Below are 27984 nucleotides of genomic sequence, written 5' to 3'. Positions count from 1 at the left end.
CTAAAACCCAGAAAATGTGTCACATATTTATATTATATAGTTATATTTGCTGCATTTTCCACAAAATGTGTGGGCAAAAGGTGACTGAGTGGGACAGGTTAGCACAGCCAGACTGCTGATAATATTTATACAGTAAACACAAAATGAAAAACATCATGGTTAAACTTTAATTTTGTGCCAAGTTATTCCAAAAACAAAAACATTGAATTTCAACACCTGAGACCACAAAATCATCACGGACTCAAAAAGATACTGAAGATAAAACAAATGGAAAAAAAATCCCCCCACAGTGCATTGGTACCAAATACTAGTGAAGTGTATTTAAACCCTTGACTTTCAAGAAAGTAATAAAAATTGCCTTGAAGTTCTTTTCCCCATTATTCTGGCATGGAGCAAGTAGAAAAAAAAATTGGTAATCCTAATTGACCTAAAACGGAAAATGTTTATTCTGATTTCTTTTGGGGACATATATTTTTATTGGGATTTGTTTTTTTGTTTTAGTCATATTCTTGCTTTTAGCATTGAGTTCTATTTGAACAACTGGGTATTTTTTTTCTGGTTTGTGTTGGCAGATAAGTTTCAACTCTGATAGACGGCAGAGCAGGAATAGAAGATATTCTGGCTCTGACAGTGACTCCACTTCCGACCGAAAGAGACCAAAAAAACGGGGAAGACCTCGAACCATTCCACGGGAAAATATCAAAGGTTTTACAGATGCTGAGATCCGCAGGTGAAGCTCAGCTGCATTGCTCTTCCTTATTTTGCCTCAGTGTGGTCTTATATTTAAACTGACATAGTTATGTGCTACCACCAGGTTTGTCAAGAGTTACAAAAAATTTGGAGGACCACTTGAAAGGTAAGCTATATTAGTGACAGATTTTTGTAAAGGCTCTGACTAACCCTAATTAAAGATGTATATAGCCCAACTTAACATCTGCTGTTTAACTCAGGTTGGATGCCATTGCTCGTGATGCTGAACTTGTGGATAAATCTGAACATGACTTGAAACGCTTGGCAGAGACTGTTCATAATGGATGTGTAAGAACACTACGTGAAAACCCATGTGGGCCAGAGAAGACATCAGGTAGTCCTTCTTTTCTTATGAAAAATTAGGAAGATAAAAAAATACTAAATTGCTTTTAATACAGTTTTTTTGGTGGTATTTATTACAACTCATTACAATAATGGTAAATGTGACTGGCTACAGCAAATCCAAGAATACGTCTACTTTGGGGCGTTTTGAGTTATTTACATATTCTGAAAGTGTAGATTCCAAGTTTTCAAATGATATCAAACATGAAAATAAAAAACAAAATAAAATAAAGAGGTTATGACCATTTGAATGTTGGCACTCTGGAATCTAAATTCCTGAGAAGATGGCTCTTAAAGTTTCTCCCAAACCTGTTGGGCATTCTGGGTGTTAACGAATGTTAAATTACTTAGCATTAATCTCACCTGATTGTTGACAAGTAGCTACAGCTAGGAAGGTGTGCAGATAAAGCTGTGCTCTCATAAGCCACCTTTTGGCTGGTTTATCTAGTACAAAATATACTGTTTTTCTTTCTACAAAGTTTCAGATTTTGTCCCTTTTTGCACCAAGGCAGTGAGCTTCTGTTTTCTGAACCTTTGTCATGAAGTTCCCTGTGAACCCTGAATTTTAGTGGACTGAAGTAGAGAAACCGAGCCTGTAACTTGATTATGGCAACACCACAAGAATTATTTTTATTGAAAAGTATACAAAATTTTATTATAATTCCCTTTAACAAAATGTCTGTCACACCATTATCTTCTTCTGTGCAGTGGCTTCCCACATATCTTTGAACATTTGGAAAACGTCCCACATGTCATAAACATTCAGTGAATGCTTGCAGACAATGTTGACTCGTTTTAATGACAGTAAAGATTAAAGAGAAGATAAAGATGATAAAATCTTTATTTTGCTATACATATATGCATATAAAAGACAATATCAATAAAGCTTCCATTAGAAAAATTTAAATGGGAAAAAGCATAAATTTTAATGCTGTTTTGTAAAACAGATGGACAAAGTATATAGTTACTTACAAAGTTTTGTATTTTAAAGACATAAATCAAATAATGAAACCAAAAAATATAATATATGTATGTGAGAAAAATAGTGAAATCCATTGACAATTGATGCTGTGTGTAATACTACTGATTATTAGCAGCATTTCACTGTTCTATAAAAAGAAATCTCTACATACCAACATCTTCAGCAGGCTCGATTTAAGATCCACTGAGACCTTGGAGACATGAGCTGGGAGTAATTTCACATGCCATGATGTCGACCTGGGAGCATTCAGTGTAGCTCTTAATAAATTCCAGAACTCTTGTTGATGTGTTCACAGTTGATTAACCAAGGTGTTTGTATGTATGCATATATACATATATATATATATATATATATATATATATATATATATATATATATATATATATATATATATATATATATATGAGTGTGTGTATTGTGTATGTGTATAAATAAGTATATATTTTTTTAACTCGCCTAAGACGAGAAGTTCTGATTAACTTCAGATAGTCAGGAAAAAACGTCTGTTTTCAGCTGTCTAAAGTTTTCTTGTACATGAAATTAGTGAATATGTATTAAATATGTGTTGATATTGTACATACTTCAACCTACTACTTGGCAACATTACTTTTTTTTTTCCTGGTATGAAATGAATAAAATTTTTTATTTTTATTGTTCAATAATTATTAGGAGGCAGACGAGGAAAAGTGAAAGGGCCAACATTTAGGATCTCTGGAGTCCAGGTTAATGCCAAGCTTGTTATCTCCCACGAAGAAGAACTGGCTCCACTCCACAAGTCCATCCCTGCTGATCCTGAGGAGAGAAAGAGGTGAGGTTTCTAAATTTATGTTGAGTGACTTTCGCCTTTCGCCAGTTCTTTTATTGTCCTTGTAATACACACTGAAGTATCACAGTCTTAACAGTTACTACTTAACAAGTTAAGCCAAATAAAGCCTAGTAATTGAACTTTACTGGAATGTTACATTACACCTAGTTGTAATGTAACAACTAGGTGTTGTTACATTACTACCTTACTTCTACCTTACTTTTTAAAAAATTTGTAAAAATTTGTTGTAGTAGTTGTAATGTAACAACACCTAGTTGTTACATTACAACTACTACAACAAATTTTTACAAATTTTTTATTTGTAAAAAATGTTGAGTCATGTACAATTTTCTTCACAATTGTACATCACTTTGTGTTGATCTTTCACATTTAATTCCAGTGAATTATATTCATTTGTGATTGTAATGTAACAAAATATGGCAAGGTGGAAGGGGTATGACTACTTTTTACAAGCCACTGTAATGTTAAAAAATTACAAGCAAAACAATGTATGTAGAAAATCTTTTTAAAAAAACAATCTGTTTCCTTATGTTACGTTTTTGTTTCCTTTGTTTCCTAATATCACTTCTATTTAGTTCATTTCATTGTAGAAATGGTCATAGGATGCTGCATGGTCAGCTACACAAACATACAAGGATGCAAACCAAACTTGTCATTTTATTGTATTACTTTTAATGTGGAAAGATAGGCTGGCAATGGACAGCACTGTCAATAATAATCACTATCAGCCTTTGGTGAAAACGCGGATTTGCAGCGAACTCTTTTTACAGGTTAAGAAGACTGTCATATACTTTATAAGTATGTATGCTGAAGAGGATCCTTGTCCCTTCTGAAATGTGCCTCCATCTTGGTCTTCTTCACATTGTTGCAGAGGTAATTTTTTCTGCACCACTGCATCGGTTGTTCCACCTCCTCTCTATATTTGGACTCATCATTATTCATGATGCATTCCACTACTGCTGTGTTGTCACTATGTGACAGCTGGAGTATCTTGCCGAGCCGTCAAATGTCAGCAGAGCCCTTACACCTGGTTTGTCAAGGGTTTTTTTTTTTGTAAATTATAAAAATATCAAAACCTCCGAACAGATCGTCAAAAAGCGAATGAATTCTAAAAATTAAACCTCACAAAATGGGTATGAAAATAAAGATTAAATTGTGAGCTTTAATGTTATATTGATACCAAACCTGTAGAATCAATGTGTGTGATGCCCCATGCATATCAATACACGAACAGACCTCGCCTGAGTTGCCCCTTGTAGCTTTCGCTCCTTCTGTAAGCTAAATGTGGCTACATAGTGAAACTATCTAAAAGTGAATAACCTGAATTTTAAGTCTCCCGCAGTTTTAAGAGGGGTGGAGTGAACGCCACCTGAGCTTTTCACCGTTTGCACGGTTCTAGCGGGGTCACCAGTTTAGCAGATTTTTTGTGGTATTGCAAACTGTTAAGCAGACGACTGTGCTTCTGAGCGCCACACTAAGACTGTGGGAGGGGTAAACAGTTAAATCTAGTCAAAACTTTTATAAAAGAGGAGAAATTAAGCAAACATGGTCGCTTCACCTCCTCAGCTGAACATGGGGTTATTCATCCTCTTCCTCCGGTGGATCACACAGGTACGCTGTCCTTATTATTTATTATAACAATAAGTATAATTATAATGAATATAATAATTTTAAAAAGAGTATTATGTCCACTGTTTTTAAGGGACATGGGCATTATGCACGATGACCTGTATTTGTGTGGTTTAGGTTTGTGTTGGTTTTGTGCGATTTGTGCGACACGCACATGATGCGCCTTAGCAGATGTGCTTAGTGGATGTTTCTGATATAGGTGGCATGGGCCGAATAATATTGCACGCCCCACTTTGCAGTTTTTTATTTGTTAAAGTTTAAAATATCCAATAAATTTCATTCCACCTCACAATTGTGTCCCACTTGTTGTTGATTCTTCACAAAATAATAAAAATTTTAGAATATTATGTTTGAAGCCTGAAAAGCGGCAAAAGGTTGAAGGAGGCCGAATACTTTGGCAAGGCACTGTATATTATGAATGTGCTGCGACAATTACAACTTTGTCATGATTGTTTTGTTGTTTTACTGAGAATTCGATCAGAAGTGCCTTGAAAATGTGCCTCGCTGGGTGCAGTGTGCATCCCGACACATAAGGAACATATTTTCACAAGTCAACAGAATTTTGCAAAACATCTGATCTGTTTAAATATGATTACTTCGTAGTAGAGACGAGTAGAGCGGGGCTGCTGAAGTAGAGCCAGTGGAAAAGGGTTGCTATTTGGCGTCTGTACCTAACTGACATGACAGTTGCTATGTCAGTTGTTAGTGGTCGCTATGATGACTATAATAAATGAGCCAGAACCTTGTGGTGCATTCACATCAAACGCGTTTCACATGTCAGGTGTGTCTGGTTTACAATCAAAATCCGTGTGGAGGCGCATCGATGGCCCATTGTGTGTCGGTTTGCGGAGCATTTGACGTGTCAAGTATGTAAAACAAATAAGCCAGCAACAGGAAAACGGCTCGAGCGATTTTGTCGTGCCCTCGACACATTTTAAAAACAAAACAGAAGTCTCTAGAGAAGTCTAAAATATTGATTAACATAGCACCAAAGTGGATAAGTTGATGATAGTGCTTCTTTCATCCTGATCATACCCCGACCCATCTCCTCTGCTCATCCCTTGACTCAGCTGTGACTGTTGGGTTAATTAGACTTTAGAGTCACAGCATGCTTTCAAAGAATGGCTGTTGAATTTTATCAGTTTTCTTTTAATATCAGTCTATCTATATAGGTTGTTCCTATCTATGGATCAATATAGAACAGAAATATAGATAGCCACACAGACACACCCACTAGAAGGAAGCAAATGCACCCTCGAGGAGGCTCCCACTGCCCAGTATAACACTTTCTATCTACAACACATTTCATTCATTCTATTGGCTGAGACGGTTGCCAGGCTACCTTACTTTTATGTTTTGGGAGAGAGTAGAAGAAAATTTGCAAGCGAGCAGAGAGGTTTGCAAGCAGAGATTTGATCTGAGCAGAGAGAAGTTTTGAGCACGAGCAGAAAGGCATGGGAGAACACAGTGGATATTTGAAAGAAAGCAGAAGTTTTCAGTGTAAGCATTACAAGTTTTGAGAACAAGACATGATATCCTGCTTTCAGACTGAAAATGTCTGCTCTCGACTTATGGCAGTGAAATTCCCCCATTTAAGTTCAGTTTACTAAAGGAACTCATAAACTGTGTTTAGTCTTTTTTTACTTGTGTAAATATCTAAATTGACAACTTTGCTAGGAATTTGAAAAATAGCATACTGTAGTTCTCAACCACCACCTGAGTTTGTTTTTTACATATTCATAATCACAAGAAGTATGTTTTCATGTCTAAGCCTGAACTTTTTCTAATTGTATAGGTACATGATTCCATGTCACTCGAAGGCAGCACACTTTGACATTGAATGGGGAAAGGAGGATGATTCAAGTCTTCTCATAGGAATTTATGAATATGGATATGGCAGCTGGGAAATGATCAAGATGGACCCGGACCTAAATCTCACACACAAGGTAAGTTCACATCATCTCAATGCTGTCTTAGCTTTGACAGGCTACTAGGCCAGGATATTATGCAGAAATATGATAGATGTTAAATAATATTCGTCATATTCGTCAAGATGGCGCCGCCGCAGCAACACACACGATGCGAGCTGCAGACGCAGCTCCCGTCGTGTGTGTTTGTCTGTGTATATTTGCTGTAACCGATTATGGATCCATGCTTGAAGAACCCATGGATCATCAGTTGGGCTTTCCACAATGGCTGGATGTGGTTCTGTCGATGTTCTCCGCGTTCTTCTGCTACTTTTTATACTCTTGGTTGCGGAGAACCTCGCCGAGCAGAGTAGCGACATTGTTTGCTTGCGTGAACGGCTGATTGCGCTGTGTGGGCCTCTGCTGCTGCCCGGAGACGGGCCTGTGGTCCCGGAGGAGACGACGGGGCTGCGGGTCTGGAGTTAAACGGAGGTAGAAGAGGAGACGGTGCAGGCCAGCGGAACCGGCGATTATTGTGGGGAACGTGAGGTCTTTGGGAAATAGGAGAGACGAACTCACGGCGCTGGTTAGGACCCAGAAGGAGTACTGGGAGTACAGTATCTTCTGCTTCATGGAAACCTGGCTGCACTCGCTTATTCCGGACTACAGCGTGGAGGTTCCTGGATTTTCCTTGGTGCGCGGGGACAGGGACTTTTCCAAGAGTCGGACGAAGAGGGGCGGCAGGATTGCACTTTATGTGAGCGAGAGGTGGTGTAATCCCGGCCATGTTAACGTGAAGGAACAGATTTGTAGCCCGGACATTGAACTTCTGGCTGTGGGAAAGCGGCCGTGTTATTTACCGAGGGAGTTTACGTCCGCCATTTTGATCACTGAGGGAGGGAGTACCGAGGGAGTTTACATCCGCCATTTTGATCGCTGTTTACATTCCCCCATCAGCTGATGCAGCGGTGGCCTGTGACGTCATCAGCTCTGCCACAACCAAACTCCAGACTCAACACCCGGACGTTGTTATTGTGTCTTTTGTCTTGTCTTGTCTCTATTCTGTAACTGCGAAGTAATTTCCCTGCTGGGATGAATAAAGTACTTCTATTCTATTCTAATATGGGTGTGTAATCAACGGGGTTGATAATCCTCCAATCCTTGAAAATCTTCCTTGTCAAAGAGATTATATTGACACTATGTGACTTTATCAGTGGACTCTCATGATTCTATCTGTTCAGAGTTCTTATCAGTGCCAGAGTAGGACTCATTTTCAGCCCCGTAGTTCCATCCCTCAGACTGGCACGCTTAAGAAAAGGTGGACTTTAATATTAAAATGATCTAATTATATATCATAATATATATATAAAATATATTTTTATAAATTATATAAAAATATTATATATTTTTATATTATATTAAAAAATAAAATAAAATCTTTGCTCTTCCTATTTTCCATCTTTTAAACCCCAATGCATTGACATTTTACGTCTATTGCTTCTTTGGAAAAAGGAAGAAATAAAAGCGAAAATTCCCAGTGGAGATAGACCACTGTCCACCTCAGCAGTAGCAAGCTTATCTGATCAATCCACTACCATGTCTGGACATCAGGGTTAAAAAAAGAGAGAGAGGAAGAGAAAACATGCCCTCGTGGCCCAAACATCAGACTAACACACCTAGAATAAAACTTAATGCTGTGTTTTGATTGTTGATTCTATCTTGCATTGTATTTCTGTTTGTCATTACAAACATCATTATGTAAAGCTCTTTGAAATGCCTTGCTGCTGAAATGTGCTATACAAATAAAATTTGATTGATTGATTCCTCAGGTTCCTCAGGTTCACTAATCCTGGCATGGGTCTTAGGAATAAATAGATTTTTACTGAAGAAAAAGTCAAGACCAGTCATACAGAGTCAAAGTCAGTTTCTAACATACTTTCTAATTTGACTGTAGTTATTACACAATTTCAGTTTATTATTAAAACTGATAACGTTTTCTGCCTTGGGAACAGCCCCGGCTCCAGAAGAGTTTATTGGGGGGGCATTGTCTTTCGGGAGGAGGTCTTATTTTTTGGGGGGGGGGACAGATTATATGAAAGTAAAACGAGATTTACTTTAATAATAAGTACTCAAACCTTTATGTAATATTTCTAATAAAATAATCATGTTAATTCAAAAATAAACAGTAAGGATATAAACATTGACATGTATAAAATGCCGAGTAATTATACTAAAATTTTCATAAGAAATCTAATGTTTCCAATCTCTGAAGTCCATTCCTTTATACAAAAAAAATCTAGAAAAAGTAAAAATAATATTAGTCAAGTAAGAGAACAAAGTACAGTGCATTAAAACTACTCTAAAAAGTTCCTTTTTCCCAGAAAAGTTACTAAGGTAAATGTAACCAGTACTACCCACTTTTGAACATAGATAACAACAAAATTAGTAGCCTATTCTTACAAGGTCAATGTGATATATTGGCATTAGCTAGTCATTTTTTAGCTAACTTTACCTGTATTGAACAGCTTTACTCAATTCACTCGGTTATTTTGGGGGGAAAACTGGGCAAAATTCTTTGCAGCTTGCTGCCATGATTCTAACACACTTGAGCAGCTCTTCACATCAGCAGCAGGTCTCCTTCGCTGCCGCACAGGTGCAAACCCAGCACGAGCATATTAGTTCTCATGTTGCGTTTAAATGCGGCTCGGAAAAACACTTTACGACATGTTAACAAAGGATTACGCAGTTGTAGCGGTTGAAAAAAGTGCAGGAGGCAGCAGGCTCTGATACAGGAAGTTCGGGAGCCTCTACTGCATCAAATCGTGATAGGACTATCAGAAAGAGGGTCACTCTGAGGTAAAAATGAAAGAAATTGCTTCCAGTAGAGAGGAGCACGGCTGACTTTGTGGGCAGTCAATGCCCGCCCATGCCGCCGGGCATGCTTGGGAAACCTACCCAATAGCTTTGAATTGCTGACCTGCAGATTCACTCCTAGACATAAATGAAATGATAGTGGACTGTTGATTGCATTGAGGCATTAATGTTACAGCAATCCCTCCTACTGAGCATGCATGGCGCAACAGCTGAACAAACATGCTTTATTTTTAGGACACGGTCTCTGCACTTCAGATTGCCTCATTGAGCCTGCTGCACTTTTGATTTCTGTTTTCTTTTTTCCCTCTTCCTCCATGTAATGCTTTTGGATCATTAAGACATATATCTTTTGTTAATGTCAATTTGGTAGCATAACCCATTTCATCAAACTGTAATAAACAGTTGAAATATGCTGACAACATGCTGGCTAATGTAAAACAGCAAGACAACAGTAGATAACCATTGCAACTGGTATCTGTTTAAAAGCACTTTGGCTCAACCAGCAGTCAGGTTGCCTGTGCTTTTACTGTATTGACAAACAAATATTCCCTCCAAATTTTCTTTTTTTAAAATATATTTTTAACATTTGGAATTTTTATTGGAGAAGAAAGACAAGGAAGGCATCTGTTTTTTGTGCTTAATACGTTGCTTGGTTTTATCTTTTGGGAATGAGAACAAGCTTATGGATTCACTGGGATAATTAGAGATATTTTCACTTACTGAAGTGAAAAACTGATCCACGTTTTTCACTTCTGATACCGATACAGATATCTGAGCTTTAGCATCAGCTGATACCAATCCGATAAAGAAAAACAGGACTGAATTGATTTATAACTGAAATTTATTTGGTAGCTCTGCATCAGGACAGCACACATAAATACAACAATAGCTTCAGAAGCTTGGTCAAACATGTAAAACCAACAGAACTTAGTTCAGTCAGCCCAATTAGGAGTATAACAACCAATTAGTGGGAAACACTTTCTTTATAAATAAACTGAAACTGCAAAAAACAAGAGGGTGACTAACTTAGTCTAACATGCAAAAATGAACTGCATCAAACCTTTTGTTAAATTGCATTAATTCAGAAGGTACAATTAGGAATGCTAATTGCATTCTTAATTGCAATAACTAAATAATAAACTGGGAGGAGATGTAGAATTAATATGTTCAAACTAGGGGTGGAAATTAGCAAGTATGAAAAAAGTATGAAGTGGCATGTAAATTTGAGTAATATAATTGTTACTGTGGTAGGTTAGCAATGTGAACAGAAAAAAACACTGTTCAGTTTGACTTCATGTCCAGGTGAGAAGTAGCCATCTGGCAGATAGACTGACGCACATAAATGGGGCGGCCAGAAGCTGATATACTTTAACAAAAAAAGTATATTAAATATCTTTTTTTTATTATTATTGTTATTTTTGAGTCATTGAGGTTACAAAAGTTTGATTCCACCTAAAGGTCACATTTCCAGTCTGTGATCAATTATAAATTTTGTTCTCTTTACCATTTACATTTACACTTACTGAAAGACGATTCGTCTCTTTTTTCTAAGTATTAATCCAACATTCTTGCCTATTGTGTTTGGTTAACACTGGACACCCATGTGGACCATAGGACAGTGAACTTGTTCAGTTGAAGACAGATTGAGAATGTTAATTTTTCCATCTGATTTCATTAATACACTCTCCATTCTTCTACAGTGGGTAGGGCTAGGGAGGTCAGGGAGGAGCCAGCATCTGGTGACAGTTTTGTACAGGCTCTAGTTAATATACAGATATTTTGTGTTGTCAGATAGAAATTCTGTGTTACCCAGAATAAAGGTGGTGAATTTAAAAGGTATTCTTATATTAAAGATATTTTCAATATTTTTTGTGTATTTCTATCCAATATTGTCTAATAACACCACAGTCTGAAAATATATGCCAGTGGTTGGGTTCTGTTTCCACATTGCCTGCAGCACTTAGGCTCACCACTGGTGCAAGAATCTTTTTTTTTCTGTGTTATAAAAAATCTAAGAACTACAATATGTAGTCATGTACGATATGAGTTGTACAGTTATTGCATGACAGTTACTGTCATGCAGTAACTGTGCCATTCTTCTTTTGTGATTTTCATTTTACTTTCCTTTTCCCATTTTGTTTTCACATATGAAGTTGAATGTATTTTTTTGCTCACAAGTCCTTTGTATAGCCATGACATAATACCTTTTTTTGGAATGGATCTGATATGCCATTAGTATTTCATTAAGCACTGATTCCTGCTCATCTAGATGTCTAATAATTTCCTGATTAAGATAATGAAGTACCTGTAGATATCTATAAAAATCCTGTTTTTACATGCTATAACTTGTTTCAAGTGTTTGAAACTCTTATTTGCCGTTTATCCATTAATGAGAAATGTGTTGTTATACCTTTAGATGACCAATTACAGAATCCGGTATATATATTTTATTTGGTTTAAAATCCGGGTCATAAGTACACCATTTTATAATTCTCAGGTTATAATGTAGTAGGGCTGTTGTAAACTAATATTTTAGTAATCGAGTAATCTCTCGATTATTCTTAAGATCAATCAAGTAATCGGATAAAAAAGATAAAATAAAACATTGGTAAATCTAACATAACAGCAGTATTACTATCTCATATGAACAGCAGTCCAATTTTTCATATTTGAGCTTCCCTAACAATACATTTTCTGTAGTTTAGAAAATTGACCTGTAACAATAACAGCTCACTTTCTAAGTTAAACTGAAGAAAAGTTATACAAAAATCTGAAGTTATATTCAATTCACAAATGCGCTTATAAAAAATGTCTATACTCCAGCTTTTAGTTTATGTATTTATCTTCAGTCAATTTAATAGACGAATGCTAACCCTAACCCTATGGACATTTATAGCTTTTGTGTTTATGTTAGCGACGGGATTTGACACCTTCGTTCATCACACACAGAAACATCTACCAGCAACATGCCGCCACGATGCGTCCGTCACCCATTTGTTGAGACCGGGATGGTCTCAACAAATGGGTGAGACCATTTGTCTCACCAAAGTGAACAACTATGTTTTGTTCCTTTTGTTCTAAGTTAAGTATTAGATGCTTAACTTCTGTTAAGCATCTAATGCGCAGCTTCCCGCAGTGTTCAGTCTATCCACTCACCTGTATAAATACACCTGCAGCACTCTTCTTCTCTCTGAACACCGGCCACTAGGCAGCAGCTCCGGGAGGAGAAAAGCTGCCATACTCCAGACATCGCGCCAGTCATTTTAAGGACGCTTATTAGTTCCCCGAAAAATGACAAAACTCAGACATTATCATCAATCAATAAAATCCTCCCAGTCTGAACTTGAAAACTGGACGTTAGCTTTCATCGCTTAGCTTTCATCAACAACTCAGGCGGAAGTGAGAGCTCTGGGCCACGCAAGTAATAACTCAGCCAGAACACAGTGCGCTAAATAATAAATGATACCTTAACGAAGCTTCAAGGCAGATACATTTTCCTCGAGGAATTTTACTAATCGAGGTCCTCTAATCACTCGAGGAATTGTTCCAGCCCTATAATGTAGTTTATATTCCTATTTAACTTTTGACCAGATTTTAATTGGAATTTTACCAAGGATTTTCAGTTTTGAGTAGAATCTGTTCTAAATCTTTATTCCCCAATACTGCCTACAAAGGGGGATCCACATTAAGAGCTAATTCAATGTCCTTCCATCAAGCATTATAGTTTTTATCACAAAAGTTTATCGATTTAATTTGTGCAGAATAGAAGTAATTCTTCAAATGTGGATTCATTCATGCCCCCTTTTTTCTTTTGAGAGCTGTAGTGTTTTAAATCAAATTTTCTGCTCTTTTGCTAGCGATGTAAATTTGGAAAGCATTGTATCCCACTCTATAAATTGCTTTTTTGTAATTTCTACCAGTAGGGCTTGGATCAAGAAGATAAATCTTGGTAATAGGTTCATTTTCACAGATTCTATTCTTTGGGTTAAACTCATGAAGGAGGTGACAGTCCATCGTTATATTTCCAATCTAATTTTAGTCAGATCGTGGTTTCAACTCTATCTGTAAATAAATGCATCTTTAATGAAAATAACAGTGTTGTATGAACTGTAATCCAGCTTCTACCAGATGATCCTGACAAGAAGCCACAAGCCAAGCAGCTCCAAGCCAGAGCAGACTACCTCATCAAATTACTGAGCAAAGACCTGGCCAAAAGAGAAGCACAGAAACAAACTGGAACAGTGGGTCTCATTTTCGGCGATTTATTCTTCCACATTAAGACCTATTCAAAGGTCTTAATGATAAATGAACTTTTTGTATGTTGTCTAGGTTAATTCACGGAAGAAGAAACCAAGAAGGAAAATTGGCAAAACTCTAAAGTCAATAAAGGGGGATGATGTGATCAAGAGCCCATCTTCAGATCTGACTTCAGACAAGAGATCCGATGATGAGAATGAAATTGATGTAGAAAAGGTAAACTTGAATCCTATTTGCCTATTTTGTTATTTACTGCCTTAAACCTTAGTTTTTCTGGGTATGGTAACATGGTTTACTGTTTTAGAGGATGGTAACCGGAAGGGCTCCAACCAAACATGTTCAAGAAGACAAGTTAAAGGGAAAGAACGATTATGATGAGCATCATGAGCATCAAGCTTCTTCATCAGAGGAGAGAGACTGTGAAGAAAAAGAGGGAAAAAAAGAGGAGGCTGAAAGCTGTGACATTAAAGAGAGTAAGGAGCCAGTACAGAAACTGGAGGATGACAATGGAGAAAAGGTGGTAAAAGTTGTCTAAAGACAAAGTGAACAACTATGTTTTTTTCCTTTTGTTCATAAGTTTAAAAAGTCTACCTTTTTCTCTAACTTTGATTCCAAATTCTTTTCATCAGATTGAAGTAAAAACCGAGGTACGAGAAAGGACAAAGAGAGCTTCAAACTTATCAGTTCAGAAGGCATATACTGCAGATAATGTGCCAGTATGTGAGGAATCTGAGGAATTGGACCAAAGAACTTTCAGCGTGGTATGTTGATCAGTGCTTCAGTCTTATTCAGTCACATCGTATATATACTGAAGTAGTGAAGTAAACAGCATGTGTTGACACAAGAGGATAGGATAGTAGATTTGACTTATCACAATATTCTTATTCAAGTGGGTCAACCCATAAGTCCTTTTAAAAACGAGAAATGAACTGGATTTAGAAAATAAGACTAGGTCACAGTAATGTCTCAGAACTTTTGGTTTATAAACTGTAAATTGTTTTTAACTTCTAAGATTTCTGTAAAAATGGCCAACATTACTAAACAGACATAACTTATTGTGAGAAGTTATTGAAGTCACAGTTGAATTTAACCCTTTCATGCATGAATTATGATCCTTTGTGTCAGGATTTTTTTCCAATTTTTTTTATTTTCTTAAGGAATAAAAAAAAGGTAGGAAAAAAAATTTGTAAAATTGATCATCTATTTTTTTTAGGTGATCAATTGTAATTTTCTCCAAATACATCAGTAGTATTGTTCTTTAGGGGTTATCTGATTTTTTTACCTGCAAGAGTCGTCTAGAGCAGTGGTCCCCAAATCCCGGGCCGTGGACCAATTGGAACCGGGCCGCACAAGAAATAATTAAATATTTCCGTTTTATGTATTATTTGAGTCTGAAGGATCTTTTATTTTTGAAAACCCTTTAACCGGATTCTCTCAGTTACGTCTTGCGCACCTACATTGAGCCCACAAGCAGTAAAATGAGTAAGAAACAGATCAGATGTCTTTGGAAAGTTTCTTTGGGAAAGGAAAAGACCCAGAGAAGAGACAGGAGAATGAATTTATCCCTGTGGGTGATTCCCACATACCAAGCTCTGTATGATGTGCCGTGACCGGTTCGCTAATGAGGGAATGAAGCCTTCAAACTGCTTCGCCAAGTAGAGACCAGGCAGCATAAGCAACACCTCGGGTGTCATTGTCTTCCATCATTCCCATCAATCGTTGAAGATAAACAAGCTCAGGGCTCCCATTAATTTGCTGCTATCAAGAGTTACAATTTTCATGAAAGTAAAATGTTTGTTTTTGTGGCGCATCTGTATCTTATTTTGAAGGGATATGTAAACATTGCCATAGCGACCAGAGTCAGACAGTGTTAGGGCAGTGGTCGAGAGGAGAGGAGAAGGGAGGAGTAAATGGTAAATGGACTGAACTTATATAGCGCTTTTCCAGTCATTTTGACCTCTCAAAATGACTGAAAAAGCTTAGTAGAGCTTATGAGTCTTAAGTCTGGTTCACACGGCACGATTTCAGAAATGTCGGCCGATTTTCCAAACCTCTGTGCCCACAGAGGAGCCGATAAAAGTCCAACAGGTTCCATCAGTTCGTGTGTCCAGCCACACAGCAGGAGCGACACACCACACAAGAACCGATTCCACTAAAATCCCCTGTTCCAGAAGAAAATCCCCAACATACCATAAGTGAATTTAGGATAAACAAAACACGGATGACGATGTAGAAACAGTGGTGATAGTTTATGTACTCATTTTAAATGATAAAAGATGTAACAAAAAGAAAAGGCGTTGGATAAATGATGGTGTGAACAGCCGCACTATTTGCTGCACTAAGCACTAGACAGGTGTTCTGTCGATCATCATATGCTGTCAGAATAGCATACATGCTATTTTGACAGCATGTATGCTATTCTGTACTACTGCTTCTGTGTCCCCTGCTACTACTAATGTAACCGCTACTACTGCTGTTTCCTCCACAGTTAAATCCAGCGGTAGTGGAATTTTACTGCACAATTTCCCATCTGGTGTACCGATAGACCAACGCCCACTTATAACCCGGGCCAGGGCCGTCATAACCAAAAAAGAGCATTACAAATAACTTTTATCAACTGCAAGAGTCCATTGGTTGCTTTTCTTGAAAAACAGCGGGCTAATCGAATGACATTTCTCAACCTGCCCTCCCTTTTGAGTAAGGTTAGCAAATTTTTGCTATTTGAGCCGACCAGGGTTGGAGAGAACTGAGTTTAAACAGGTAAACCTCAAAATGCAAGGGGCCACAGAAAAAATGCTTAAAAGCCTCCATATGGGTGCAACTTTGTTTGCCACCACAAGTTTGACTGCGGCAGCAGGTACAGGGCAGGAGAATGAAGGAGAATGAACTGTTCTGGGGGATTTACCAGAAAAAGAGGATGAGAGACACATGATCCAGAAACAGATTGAAGAAGAGGTTACAATAGTTACTGCAAGCTAGCACACAGTCACAAAGACACTGGAACGACATGTCTTTGTGAAATCAATAAAGAAAATCTCAGCACTGCATATATCAAATATTGTCAAGTAAAAAAGGAAACATTCATTCAAAGTCAAATGCAGGTTGCATTAAAATAAACATTCCTAAGTTACTAGATCAAAGCCCGATAGCTTGGCTAGCTGCTTTGTGCTGGCTCTGATTGATTGTTTCTGACAGAGCGTTTAATTCTGCAGAATACATGGAGGAGGCAGAGATTTTTTTTCCATAGATTATCTCATGTTAGGACAGCAAAAGTTTTCATATATATGTTAAAACCTTTTTATGTTACCTGCTGCAGCTTTAAGGAGATGTTTAATGTGAGAGTTCACTGTCAGGTGGAGCGCGAATGGTGCTACATCTGTGAAATATTACATCTCAGTAGTGTGTAGCAGCAGCCTAAAAGCAAGAGCACAACACAACCTTCTACAACGCTAGCTCGAAGAATGAAATTATTTTTGGGTTATTTGCTTAGCTTGCTGTTCTGACTGTCATGCTGATTCGGGTGAGTGTTGGCAATTGTGAGCTGCTTTAAATGCTAACTGACCACTCCGGATGTCTTTTTTATCTCATTGAGCCTTGAAATAACCATATTCCGTCAAGTGCTTGTTTTTTAAATGTCATATAAAATTTTTTGTGTTGATGCATTTTGACGTGCTTCACCCCTGAGGTATTTTGTGTCGCAATACGCAAACTTCCCCATTCACTCTCAGAACGTTTAAAGTTCCACATGACGTTGTTTATTTGCTGCTTCAAGCTTATTCAGTGTGAAAGAAAGGGGAAGATACACTGGCTTCTCCAGGCTACAAAATATGAGATGCAAGTGATCGGTTTTTATTATCGGCAACAAGAAACAGTGATCAGCGATCACCAATCATACACTTTTTCATTGAAATCAGCCGATTATGATCGGTGGCCGATGGGCACACCTCTAATCTGCTGCAGTCATCTCTTCGCCTCCTAGAGTAGTTGGGGAGGACACGAGTAGAAATCTCTGACAATAGGGTGCCAGAAACGTTGCTGTCCAACACAAGAGACCTGAGAGTAAGGTGCAAAAGAAAATTTGTTTTGATGCACTTGAAGAAAAAATAGTTTGCTTGTGTATTGTCTTAATTTCTGATTCAGCATATCAGGCAAAATTTTGTCAGTACATTTATGATGCATTTTCTTTATTTTCTCTTTCTTATCCCAAACGCTCAAACACCTCTATTTTTTGTCTGTCTTTAAGAGACAATGTTACTTTTTTCAATCCAACTTATCTCCTCCGTAAGTAACCGTTCTGCGTTTTTGTAAGTTCACCTGTTCTTTATTATCAGTGAGTAGCTTATCCTGCACTTAGGGCCAAATGCAGGGGTGTCCAACTCTTTTTCATTTTTCATCTCTCCATTCCATGAGTACTTATTAAAATTAAATAATGTATAACTTTTCACATTGATGCTATTTGGCTGTATATAGAAACTGCTTTAATTTGAATGATAAAATATTTTTAAGCACACATTTGTTATTTTAAATGTTATATTTATTGTTCCTCTAGAGCAGGGGTCTTAAACTCCAGTCCTCGAGGGCTGCAGTCCTGCAACTTTTAGATGTGCCTCTGCTGCACCACACCTGAATAGAATAATTAGGTCATTAGCAAGGCTGGGAGAACTGATCTACACAAGGAGGAGGTAATTAAGCCATTTCATTCCAGTGTTTTGTACCTGTAGCACATCTCAAAACTGTAGTACAGCGGCCCTCGAGAACTGGAGTTTGAGACCCCTGCTCTAAAGTCTAGAGCAGGGGTACTCAAATATAAATCTTGAAAGTCCACAGACACTTTCAAATAGTCAAAAATTCATTTATTATAACCATTCAAAACACAAGCCGGAAACTCTTGTTTCTTTTTACCCAAAACAATAACCATATGGATCTCCTCTCTGTGCAGCATCTCATAATTGTTTATCAGACCCATTATAGTAGTATCATCTGCAAAGTTTAGAACCCTGTTAGAGGATAGTCCACTCCTCTAACAGGAGGTAAGAGGGTGAACAGAGTAAAAAGAACTGGACTATTCACTATTCACACATTTCCTTCAACTGGTGCAACCCCAAATATTTTTCAGTCGTGCTAATTAGAAACTTTTAACCAAATTGGTCCCTCTCTAAAGCCTTGCCTAAATATACTTTCCTGTAACAGCATATAGACAGAACCTTTTGTTATACAAGTTTACAGGTGTCATTATTCCATCAACTTATTCAACATTTGTGCACAGTGAAGGCAAAGAATTGAAAGCCTTTCAGTGACTAGTCTGCAGGAAAAGAAAGAAAAACAAAATGGTTGCCTTTGTGACTTTTCTCAGTTTTTTGAGTTCCAATAATAATATAGGTTTCGTGGAACATTCATAAAGACACAAGCAGTTGCTGCTCACAGTCACATCCAAATAATCCTAGTGCTTATTTCATGTTAACCAAACAGAGCGTTTTTTTGTTTGTTTGTTTTTTTTCCCCTCCAGGGGATCTTTTGTGGGTCCCTTATATGAAAGTAGGCTGACAGGAGAGGGGGTAGACATGCGGCAAATATCGCCGGGTCCGGGAATCGAACCCGGGACAATCGCACCGAGGACTCAAGGCCTCCAAACGTGAGCCACGCTGTCCCCTATGCCACCACAGCACGCCCCAACCAAACAGAGCTTTAAACAGAATGAAGCAGATTCAAGACAAAAGTCTAACAGAGTAGATTTGGCTTAAAAAGCTTTGATTTGACATGTATATGATTGTGCCTGTGTTTCTGACTTGAACAAAGTGTCTGTTTAATGTTGCAGTGTAAAGAGAGAATGCGTCCAGTCAAAGCTGCCCTGAAGCAGTTGGACAGACCAGAGAAAGGACTGTCAGAGCGCGAGCAGCTGGAGCACACCAGACAATGTCTCATAAAGATTGGGGACCACATCACTCAGTGTTTGAAGGAGTATTCGAATCCTGATCAGATCAAGCAATGGAGAAAGTTAGTTTTTACATTGCATCTGTTGATTTTCTCAAATCAAAATACTATGATAAATTTCAATGCAGGGACAAGAGTTAATTGATAGTATGTTACAGATTCTGACCAAAGTGGTTAAAGTCATTGAACCACATCACATTCATTTTGTTTTACAGGAACCTGTGGATATTTGTCTCTAAATTCACAGAGTTTGATGCAAGAAAACTACACAAACTCTATAAGCACGCAATCAAGAAAAGACAAGAAAATGCCCAAGTATGTAAAATTATTGAATTTAACCTTATTCTTCTCCTCTTAACATTAAATGCTTAAAAAAAGAGGTAACAGGATCTCTCTTATTAAAGATTTTTCACCTGTCATCCAAATGACCTGTTTTGGTCTGAGCATGGTTGGAAGTAACAGACTTAATTGCACAGACATGTTCTGTGGAGATTTTTAAATCAAATTTAAGAAACACTTGTTCACTCAATCCTGTCTGTTTTGAATCCTATTGTCTAGTTTCATTGGTTTATTTGCATTGTTTTACTTAGTTTTTATCTCGTTGTAAATGTGCAGTGCTTTGTTTGAAAGCCCTTTGTAAATACTTATTGTCATTAGGCCCTAGCAGTGAAAGCACTGCGAAGGTTTATTGTAATTGCTCCATTTCTTATTATGCTTTTGTCAAATGAATTGGCTTTTTGGAGGCTTTAGTATATTCAAAAACTCACTACACTTTACTCTAAATTGTCACACAACTAACATTTTCAGATTCCAGTGGAATCGTAAGTGGGTGTGCCCAAAGTGCTCTACAGCGCCCCCTAATGTGAGATGGGACAAACCGTAAGTTGTAGAGATCTGAAACTCGGTACATGCGTAGATCCCCCCAAATCAAGAAAAAAAGTCTCTTGGAGGTATCCCCTAAAATGTATACAAAGGTGACCATTTTAGGTCAAAAGTCAAATTTTGGTGATTTTTAAATTTGACTCACGTTGAACTTTAACGAACTCGTCCTAGGGATGTCAAACTATCGGCTTCATTTTTGGTCAGGATGCAGATAAGGGGTGGGGCTTTAAAAGTTATGAAAAAAAATTTAGTTTTCGTATATGTTCAGGGAGTGCTGCGAAGTTGGCGTACTCGTCAAAGCAAGTGAAGTGTTAGAACTTTCACATAAAAAGGTTAATTGGCACCAAATTTGGCATGAGTGATGCTGGTTGGATGTTTGATGATCCTATGTCATTATAGTCTGATGTCATCTAAGCCCTGCCCCCTCAGAACAGGAAGTGACTATTTTTACTTGGAAAGCTCCATATCTGACCCCCTTGAGCTAATTAACATGATCTTGTGTCAGATGACATGTAAGGTAAGGTAAAGGTAATTTTATTTATATAGCACATTTTCAGCAACAAAGCAATACAAAGTGCTTTACAGAAATTAAAAGGAAATACAAACAAAATAACAAACCAAAGAAAAGAGCAAAAGAAGAAAAAGCTATTAATGTTGATACAAAGTAAATAAACTAGATACTCCTATTCAGGGTTGGTAGACAAGTATAAGTAAGTATTCTCTAGACCAGTGGTTCTCAAACTTTTTTCAGTGATGTACCCCCTTAAAAATATATTTTTAGTCAAGTACCCCCTGACACGGGCAAAACATTTTTGGAATTAAAAAGAGGTACAGTGCTGTAAAATCACTGTCTGATTTATTAAAGCCAAACAACTTATATCAGTGAACCTGACAAATACATCCATATTGCAAACATTGCATGGTTAAACAAAAAAGAAAAACAGAAGACGGTGACCACCAGGAAGGTATAAAACCAGTCAAAACTGAAATATGCAAAACGCTGCTAATTTATATTGGTCTCTGTAATGGTACAAAATTAAATATATACATAAATAACTAAAATGTGTTCACAGAAATAAATCTCTAACTTAATTATAAATAAATAATATTTTGTTTACAAAATAAATTAACTTAATAAATAATATTTTGTTTACAAAATAAATTAACTTAATAAATAAAGATTTGCTCACAAAAAAAATAAACGTTACCTCTTTTAGGATAAAAAAAAAGAAGATTGCACTTTAATCACTTTGCATTGAACATTTGATTTGATTTGAACAGTATGTAACAGGCAGTGATTTATGAACAGGAAAAAAATTACTCAGTACATTTTAGTGAGAAATATGGGCTTGCACTTCACTGAGGATCTTTGTCATTCTTGGTGGCAGGGAGGCAACTGCAGTGATCAAGCTCTTCTCCAGGCACAGTCTGTTTCTTTGCTTTGTTTTGATCAGCATCATTGCTGAGAAGGAGGCCTCACATAAATATGTGGATGCAAAGGGTAGCAGCTGCTCCAAAGCTTTCTGTCCCAGCTCAGGGTGCTAGATCTCTAGAATATTGAAACTAAATACTGAATATAAAATTCAGTGCATGAACACACATTTATATTTTATCGAACTTTTTACAAAATAATTTTTCCCAAGACTTATTATGAGGAGCCTACTGATTTTTTAAAGATATTTTGAAAAGCTTCACGTACCCCCTGCAGTACCTCCACGTACCCCCAGGGGTACGCGTACCCCCATTTGAGAACCACTGCTCTAGACTTTATAAGTGTGCTCTAACTTTGTAAAAGTAATGAGTACTCCACAGTTTCTAAGGAATAAAAACTAAAAAACTAAGTGTTTTAGTTTTTCTTTTAGATAATTAGTTGGTCTCACTTACTTTAAAGCACAAAGAGTTTTCGTTGGAGGGCGTGGCAATGGTAGCGCAGCAAAATGACAGGTGACGGCGTTGCCATACGTTTGGCTCTACACCAAGCTACACCAAACTCACTGAGATCGATCCTTGTCCTTGACAGGAATGCAGTCCAATATTTGGTGGGTGTGACCTAATTCCTCCACACCGCCCCCTAGAATATTTTAAAAATCAGCCCCAACCATACTTTGACCGACAATTATGAAATTTGGTATACAAGAATATCGTATCAGGACCTACAAAAAAAAGTCTCTTGGAGCCATGGTTCAAGCCCAACAGGAAGTCGCCCATTTTGGATCAGAGCCGCCACCTCGTCTTTTTTTCACGTCGTATCTGATTGAACTCGTCCTACAGCTTTTGACACAGATTTCAGAATCAGTGAGCACAGTCTTGAGGCATTGAAGATCAAAAGTTATCCTCGGATTTTTCATACATTAAAGCATGTGGGCGTAGTGACATCATAGTGTCAAAATCTAACTGTGCCATGAAACATCAAGGTGCAATAACTTCTACATGCAAGGTCACAGCTTCATCAGACTTTCTATATCATTGCAAACTAGCCCTCATTACATTTACATGGCCAATTGATAACATCACCTTATCCCCACCCCCTTCCAACAGGAAGTCACCTGTTTTTTGTTTTTTTTCTGTTGGATGTCTTACTTTTACTTTATGATTTATATAGGTTTAATCCTGTGCCAAGTGACATACAATGACATGATGACTTCTGTCAATGCTGGCTGCTGGCTGAACCGTGTGGGCGTTACTCAATCCCTCGCCGTATACATACAGTTGTTTCTAAATCAAATGCATCATCTGATTTGCACCAAACTTTAGAGGTTCACAAAACTCAGTCATTTAAAGAGCCCAATAGCATTAAATTGCAATTTGACTCCACTGCGCCCCCTAGGTTATTCCGTCAGCTATATGTCCTCACTACATCAGCTGATCTGCACCAGATTTTTTGTGCATCGTCAGGAAGCACTGCTGAACACATCGATGTGTATCACCTAGCGCACGGGTGCAGGAAGTGCACAAGACCGTTTACAGTGGTGAGCGGAAGGCGTTGCTGGAGCTCCCGCGGTTGCCGGGAGGCCGGAGCGGCACTAAGCTTTGAGTGCCGTTTGAGGCTGCTTGCAGCTTTAATTATTATTATAATTTTTCTTATATTATCATTATTATTATATGTTGAATTCAGAGCAATGATACTATTAAGTCAATGCTGTACAGCAGGTGTTATAAACATGAAATCTGAGGCCTTCTGCTCTTAGTTTTTGTTTTGATGGTTTCTCTCACTCATCTCACAAATTCCTTCCCTGTCAAAAATCTGCACAATGCTGTTGCCAAACGAGTTTTCTTTGTCTTTAAGAAGTATGTTACTTCCAGCCATTTTCAGAACTTGAAGAAGACTTTTGGATGCAAGGTAAATCATGTTGAAGGAACAAGAAAAGTATTCTAATGTCCTAAGTATTTATTGTCATGTCTTAGATAACTGAGAATCTATGCCAGGGTATTCTCATTTTAATAGAATATGACTATTGTGTCTTTAGACTGTGGAGCAGAACACTAGAACTATAAACACTCAAGGCTATAAGCATGCAGGTAAGTGTCTTCTGAACATATAATAAAATCAAGAAGCCACCGTTGATTCATTTTGGGTATGTTTTTTGTGCATAGATGTTGAAAGACTGAAGGACAGCTCCCACCAAGATGACAGCAGCAGAGATAGCTACTGCTCAGACAGACATCAGCCTTCAGGTAGATACTCTGAAAGCAGCAGCAATAAAGACAGACATGGCTCTGAGTACCACAAGAAGACCAGTGTGGTAGACTCCAGGAAAAGGCCGTACTCTTCTTTCAGCAATGGGAAAGACCACAGAGACCACTATAAGGCAGACAGCCGAGACAGACAGGACAGGTACGCATGAACATTCACACAAGGAGACATTTCTTATCTTTCTTAACTTTAAAGTTAAGAATTTGTTTGTAGAATAACAAATTGACCATTATTTGCCTTTTTTATTTATATATAATTGGCCTTTATCAGGCAATTGGCCTTGCCTGACTATTAAATAGACATATCTTGGGGCAGCCGCTCTGTTGACACAGTGACGGTCTGTCATATTTAGGCCCTGGAGGACAGTGATTATTCTGTACATGTACAAGTGCTTTCTAACTTCTGGAAAACATAACTAGTTCCAAAAATGGTAAGATTTATTTATTTTTAATAGTTTTCAAGCATTTCTAACAAAGTGGGTGGATCCAAGAGGCACAGCCAAGTGTGGGGATGAGTGGCCGTGATCTGGACAAAATAAAAAAATTTTTCAACTTATCTACATTGTCACTATATTTATCAAATGTTCAGACTCCTCAGGTGACTTTTTTTCTTAACAACTATTACTAATAAACCTAGTAATTCGTTTTCTGTGTTGTTTGCTGACTTTTATGGCAACAACGCTCTATGACTCAGCCTGAACGAGCTTCAACTTCTGCCATAATTACATAGTTACATAATTTGTGCTTCCAGCTTATAAAACCACCAAAAACAGTAACTCAAAAACTTAAAATACTCTGAAGACATCAACCTAAGCTACTTCTCAGGTTTGCATTAAAAAAATGATAGAAATTAAAATAATTCTTCAACTGAATTGTACTTCAGTTGAAGAATATTCCCAAATATTCTTGTTGTGTTCTAGTTTTAGCTTTTCTCATCCCTGTCCGTTTTGGAGGAAGTAGTCGTGCTGTCTTCCTCCTGCTACAATCCTCCCTGACGGTGATTTGAGTTGAATTTTAACTACTTCCATTTTGCTTTTTGATGAGTGGGAATAAATGTGCACCTACTTAAGCAGCTTGAACTACCATCAAAACAATATTTGTGATCATAAAAGTATGTGGTCAGTTTATACACCCCACTTAGCATTTGTTTTTAAAACAATTTAGTTTGTAAATGTTAACTGATTGAGAAATCATAGTCACATATGCATCTGTCTTTAGTTATCAGTGTTTCTATGCTATTATCTGCTCCAGTTTTACCCAACTGATTCTGATGTGTTTCAGGTATTATAACGACAACAAGCATAGGAAACTGGAGGAATTCCGCACCAACAGAGACCATCGACAGGAGGTGAAGGAGCTTTCTCATTCAGACTACCGTTCTTCCTACCGCTACCATTCAGACTGGCAAACAGATCAGAGAGCGTCAGCAAGTGGAACACGTTCTCCTCGAGATGAACGCTCACCTTGTGAGTCTCACTCACCATTTGACTACTCATCAGACCACAAGAGTACGCCTGAGCAGAACTGGAGCAACCGTAAGACATAACAGGAGCTGCTTGGTTCTACAGCAACAGTCCTAGACTCGGCAACTCAGTAAATGCCTTAGGCTGATTAGGGTTCCCTGTCATGAAGCTGTTTGAAGCACTGTGTTTCAGTCTCTTCATTTCATGATCTCAGTAACAGTGACAGGGTCCTCAACCTGTGAACCCTGTCAGAAAAAGAAAATACGAAGGACTTATTGCTCCATTAGACTCTACGGCTCTCAACAAAATGTTGTTACTATCCTAAAGCTTGAAGTGGACATAATTGACCCTTTATGCTGCCTCCAATTCCTCCCAGCAAATGACACTGGATCTTATTTTTGACTTCCCTCACTCTTGTCTTTGTATTCAGACTTAATGTGATCATGTTCCTTATTTAAGAGTTTAGACAGTAAGATGTCACTTCTCACGTGAACCGTGACACTTGGTGATGTAGAGCTGTCTGGTTTAATCCAGTATGGACTCAGGCTCAGCACCTGCAGTACCTCATTTACAACTTTTTTTTTCAGTTTTTCCCACCAGCAACTTTGTAAATTGTTTAATAAGATAAATAGAAAAATGCAACATGGATTTTTTTTACATAAAATAATGCTTTTGTACATATTTTTTTATGTTTACTTCTGTAAAATAGTGAATCAGTGAACTGTTTCCTCAGGCTTATTATTATGACTCCACGTTTCTCTTAACTCAGGCTTTTTTCATCATTCTATCAGTGAGTTTTTTTGTCAGTAATAATCAGAATGTATTTTTAATGGGAATGCTCACTTTATTCACTACTGCAAAGTTCTTTAATGTAGTGAAATGAAAAGTGGAAGCTGACCTCCATCACATTTTTATAGTGTAGTTTCAGCAAAAGCCCCTGTAAGAATTAAAATCAACTTGATTTTTATTTTTTACTTTTCAATTTATTTTCCATGTAGGCAATAATATTGTCAATGTGTCTATGCAGCCAAGTATATTTGTTGTGAATCACCTAACTGAATGAAGTCACTGTTAAGGTTTAAACTTGTATAAATTTCCTATATATTTCCAAAGGAATTTACACTGAAAGTGCATGCGTTTTTATGGGCTGTTTTTATATGGTTGTTTTATAAAATCATTAAAATATGTCACTGTCTTCAGATGCAAACTTTTTTTTAACAAACTGCTGTTTTACTCTTATTCTGTTTTGACTCATTTTAGGTTTAGTCAGCCACATCAGCCATCAGAGGCATGTAACACTAGTTTCTGTACACAAATCATTTTAATCACTTGTGATTTCCATAATACAATGGAAGATTAATGACCTTTCTCATCTAAATTTACCTCAAGTCCAGCATGTTCAGTCTCATAGCCAAACTGATTCCAATGAAGTTCCGTCTCAGCACCAACTTTAGATGACTTTAAAATTTGTCAGTCATCTACTTTGGATGGCATTAAATTGGCTTCTGGTAATAAGGTAAAGAATCTTGGTGTTTTTCTAGTCCAGGACATGTCACTTACATCCCATATTTTTTAATCTCTGGAAAATTTCCAAAATTAGAAATATCCTACCTATCACTGGAGCTAGAAAAACCAGTTTACTTCGATGGTGGACCAAATGTAATTCCTTACTATTAGAAAGTCTGAAAATGTAGGTAAAAAATTATCTAAAATTCTGCAGCAAGAGTTCTAATGAAAATAAAAGATCATTTTCTTATTTTGGCTTCTATTCACTGGCTTCCCATTGAATCCAGAACAAAATTTTAAATTCTTCTTGTGTGTTTATCCATTTATTTTCAAGCTCTGTCACATATCAGAAACTATTCTATGAGCAAGCTTTCTTTTGCCATGGTAAATATCTCAGCATTTATTTTAGAATTCATGTAATATCCTTGTCAGCCAATTTTACTTGAAAGCAAGCATGCTCAATCTCATTAACAACCACTTTGGTTTCACTACCTTAATGAGACTGAGCATGCACTATCAGGTAAACTTTGATTATTATTAAACATCCAAAATGTTCAAAACTGGAATAAATTTGGGTTTTAATCTGCTTGAAAGGGTTAGACAGGGTTAGCTTAGATTTTTCTTCTTAGGGGTGTCGGACTGGAGCACACACTGTTGACACGGCATACTAAAATTGTGATTTCATCAAAATGCACTGAAGTCATAATTACATTGAATGTTGGCCTTGAATAACAAAACTATTAATTTACCCAAACTAAACATGGGTAAAACATCCACAAACTATGAAGAAGATTGATTTGTTACCGTGGCATATGACACAGGGTTATTTTTTTATAGTCACACGTTTAGCCTGTTTAGCTTACTGTAGCTTAACTGCATACAACTCTATTTTTAGGCATTATGTCAAGTCTATTCAACTTACTTATTAATGTCAAAAATACT

At 37.3% G+C, this 27984-nt stretch overlaps 1 protein-coding gene across 5 annotated transcripts in view; it reads left to right on the top strand.

Annotated features, from left to right (window-relative positions):
* chd1 (chromodomain helicase DNA binding protein 1) overlaps positions 1–26735 on the top strand; it is an 84718-nt gene extending 57983 nt beyond the window's left edge. For all 5 annotated transcript variants that reach the window (XM_023338045.1, XM_023338048.1, XM_023338046.1 and 2 more), the window contains exons 23-36: positions 573–730; positions 815–856; positions 951–1084; positions 2744–2882; positions 6325–6475; positions 13429–13551; positions 13640–13783; positions 13872–14084; positions 14197–14328; positions 19383–19561; positions 19714–19813; positions 23848–23899; positions 23975–24215; positions 25355–26735. In XM_023338045.1, coding sequence (XP_023193813.1) covers positions 573–730; positions 815–856; positions 951–1084; positions 2744–2882; positions 6325–6475; positions 13429–13551; positions 13640–13783; positions 13872–14084; positions 14197–14328; positions 19383–19561; positions 19714–19813; positions 23848–23899; positions 23975–24215; positions 25355–25619 — 2073 coding nt within the window. In that variant the 3' untranslated portion in view covers positions 25620–26735. The remainder of the gene's footprint in view (positions 1–572; positions 731–814; positions 857–950; positions 1085–2743; positions 2883–6324; positions 6476–13428; positions 13552–13639; positions 13784–13871; positions 14085–14196; positions 14329–19382; positions 19562–19713; positions 19814–23847; positions 23900–23974; positions 24216–25354) is intronic.
* The last annotated feature ends 1249 nt before the right edge of the window (positions 26736–27984 follow it).

The sequence above is a fragment of the Xiphophorus maculatus genome, chromosome 8, assembly GCF_002775205.1.
Source record: "Xiphophorus maculatus strain JP 163 A chromosome 8, X_maculatus-5.0-male, whole genome shotgun sequence".
NCBI classification, from domain to species: domain Eukaryota; kingdom Metazoa; phylum Chordata; class Actinopteri; order Cyprinodontiformes; family Poeciliidae; genus Xiphophorus; species Xiphophorus maculatus.
Note: the sequence above shows the minus strand (reverse complement) of the source record. Positions and strands in the feature narration are given on the sequence as shown.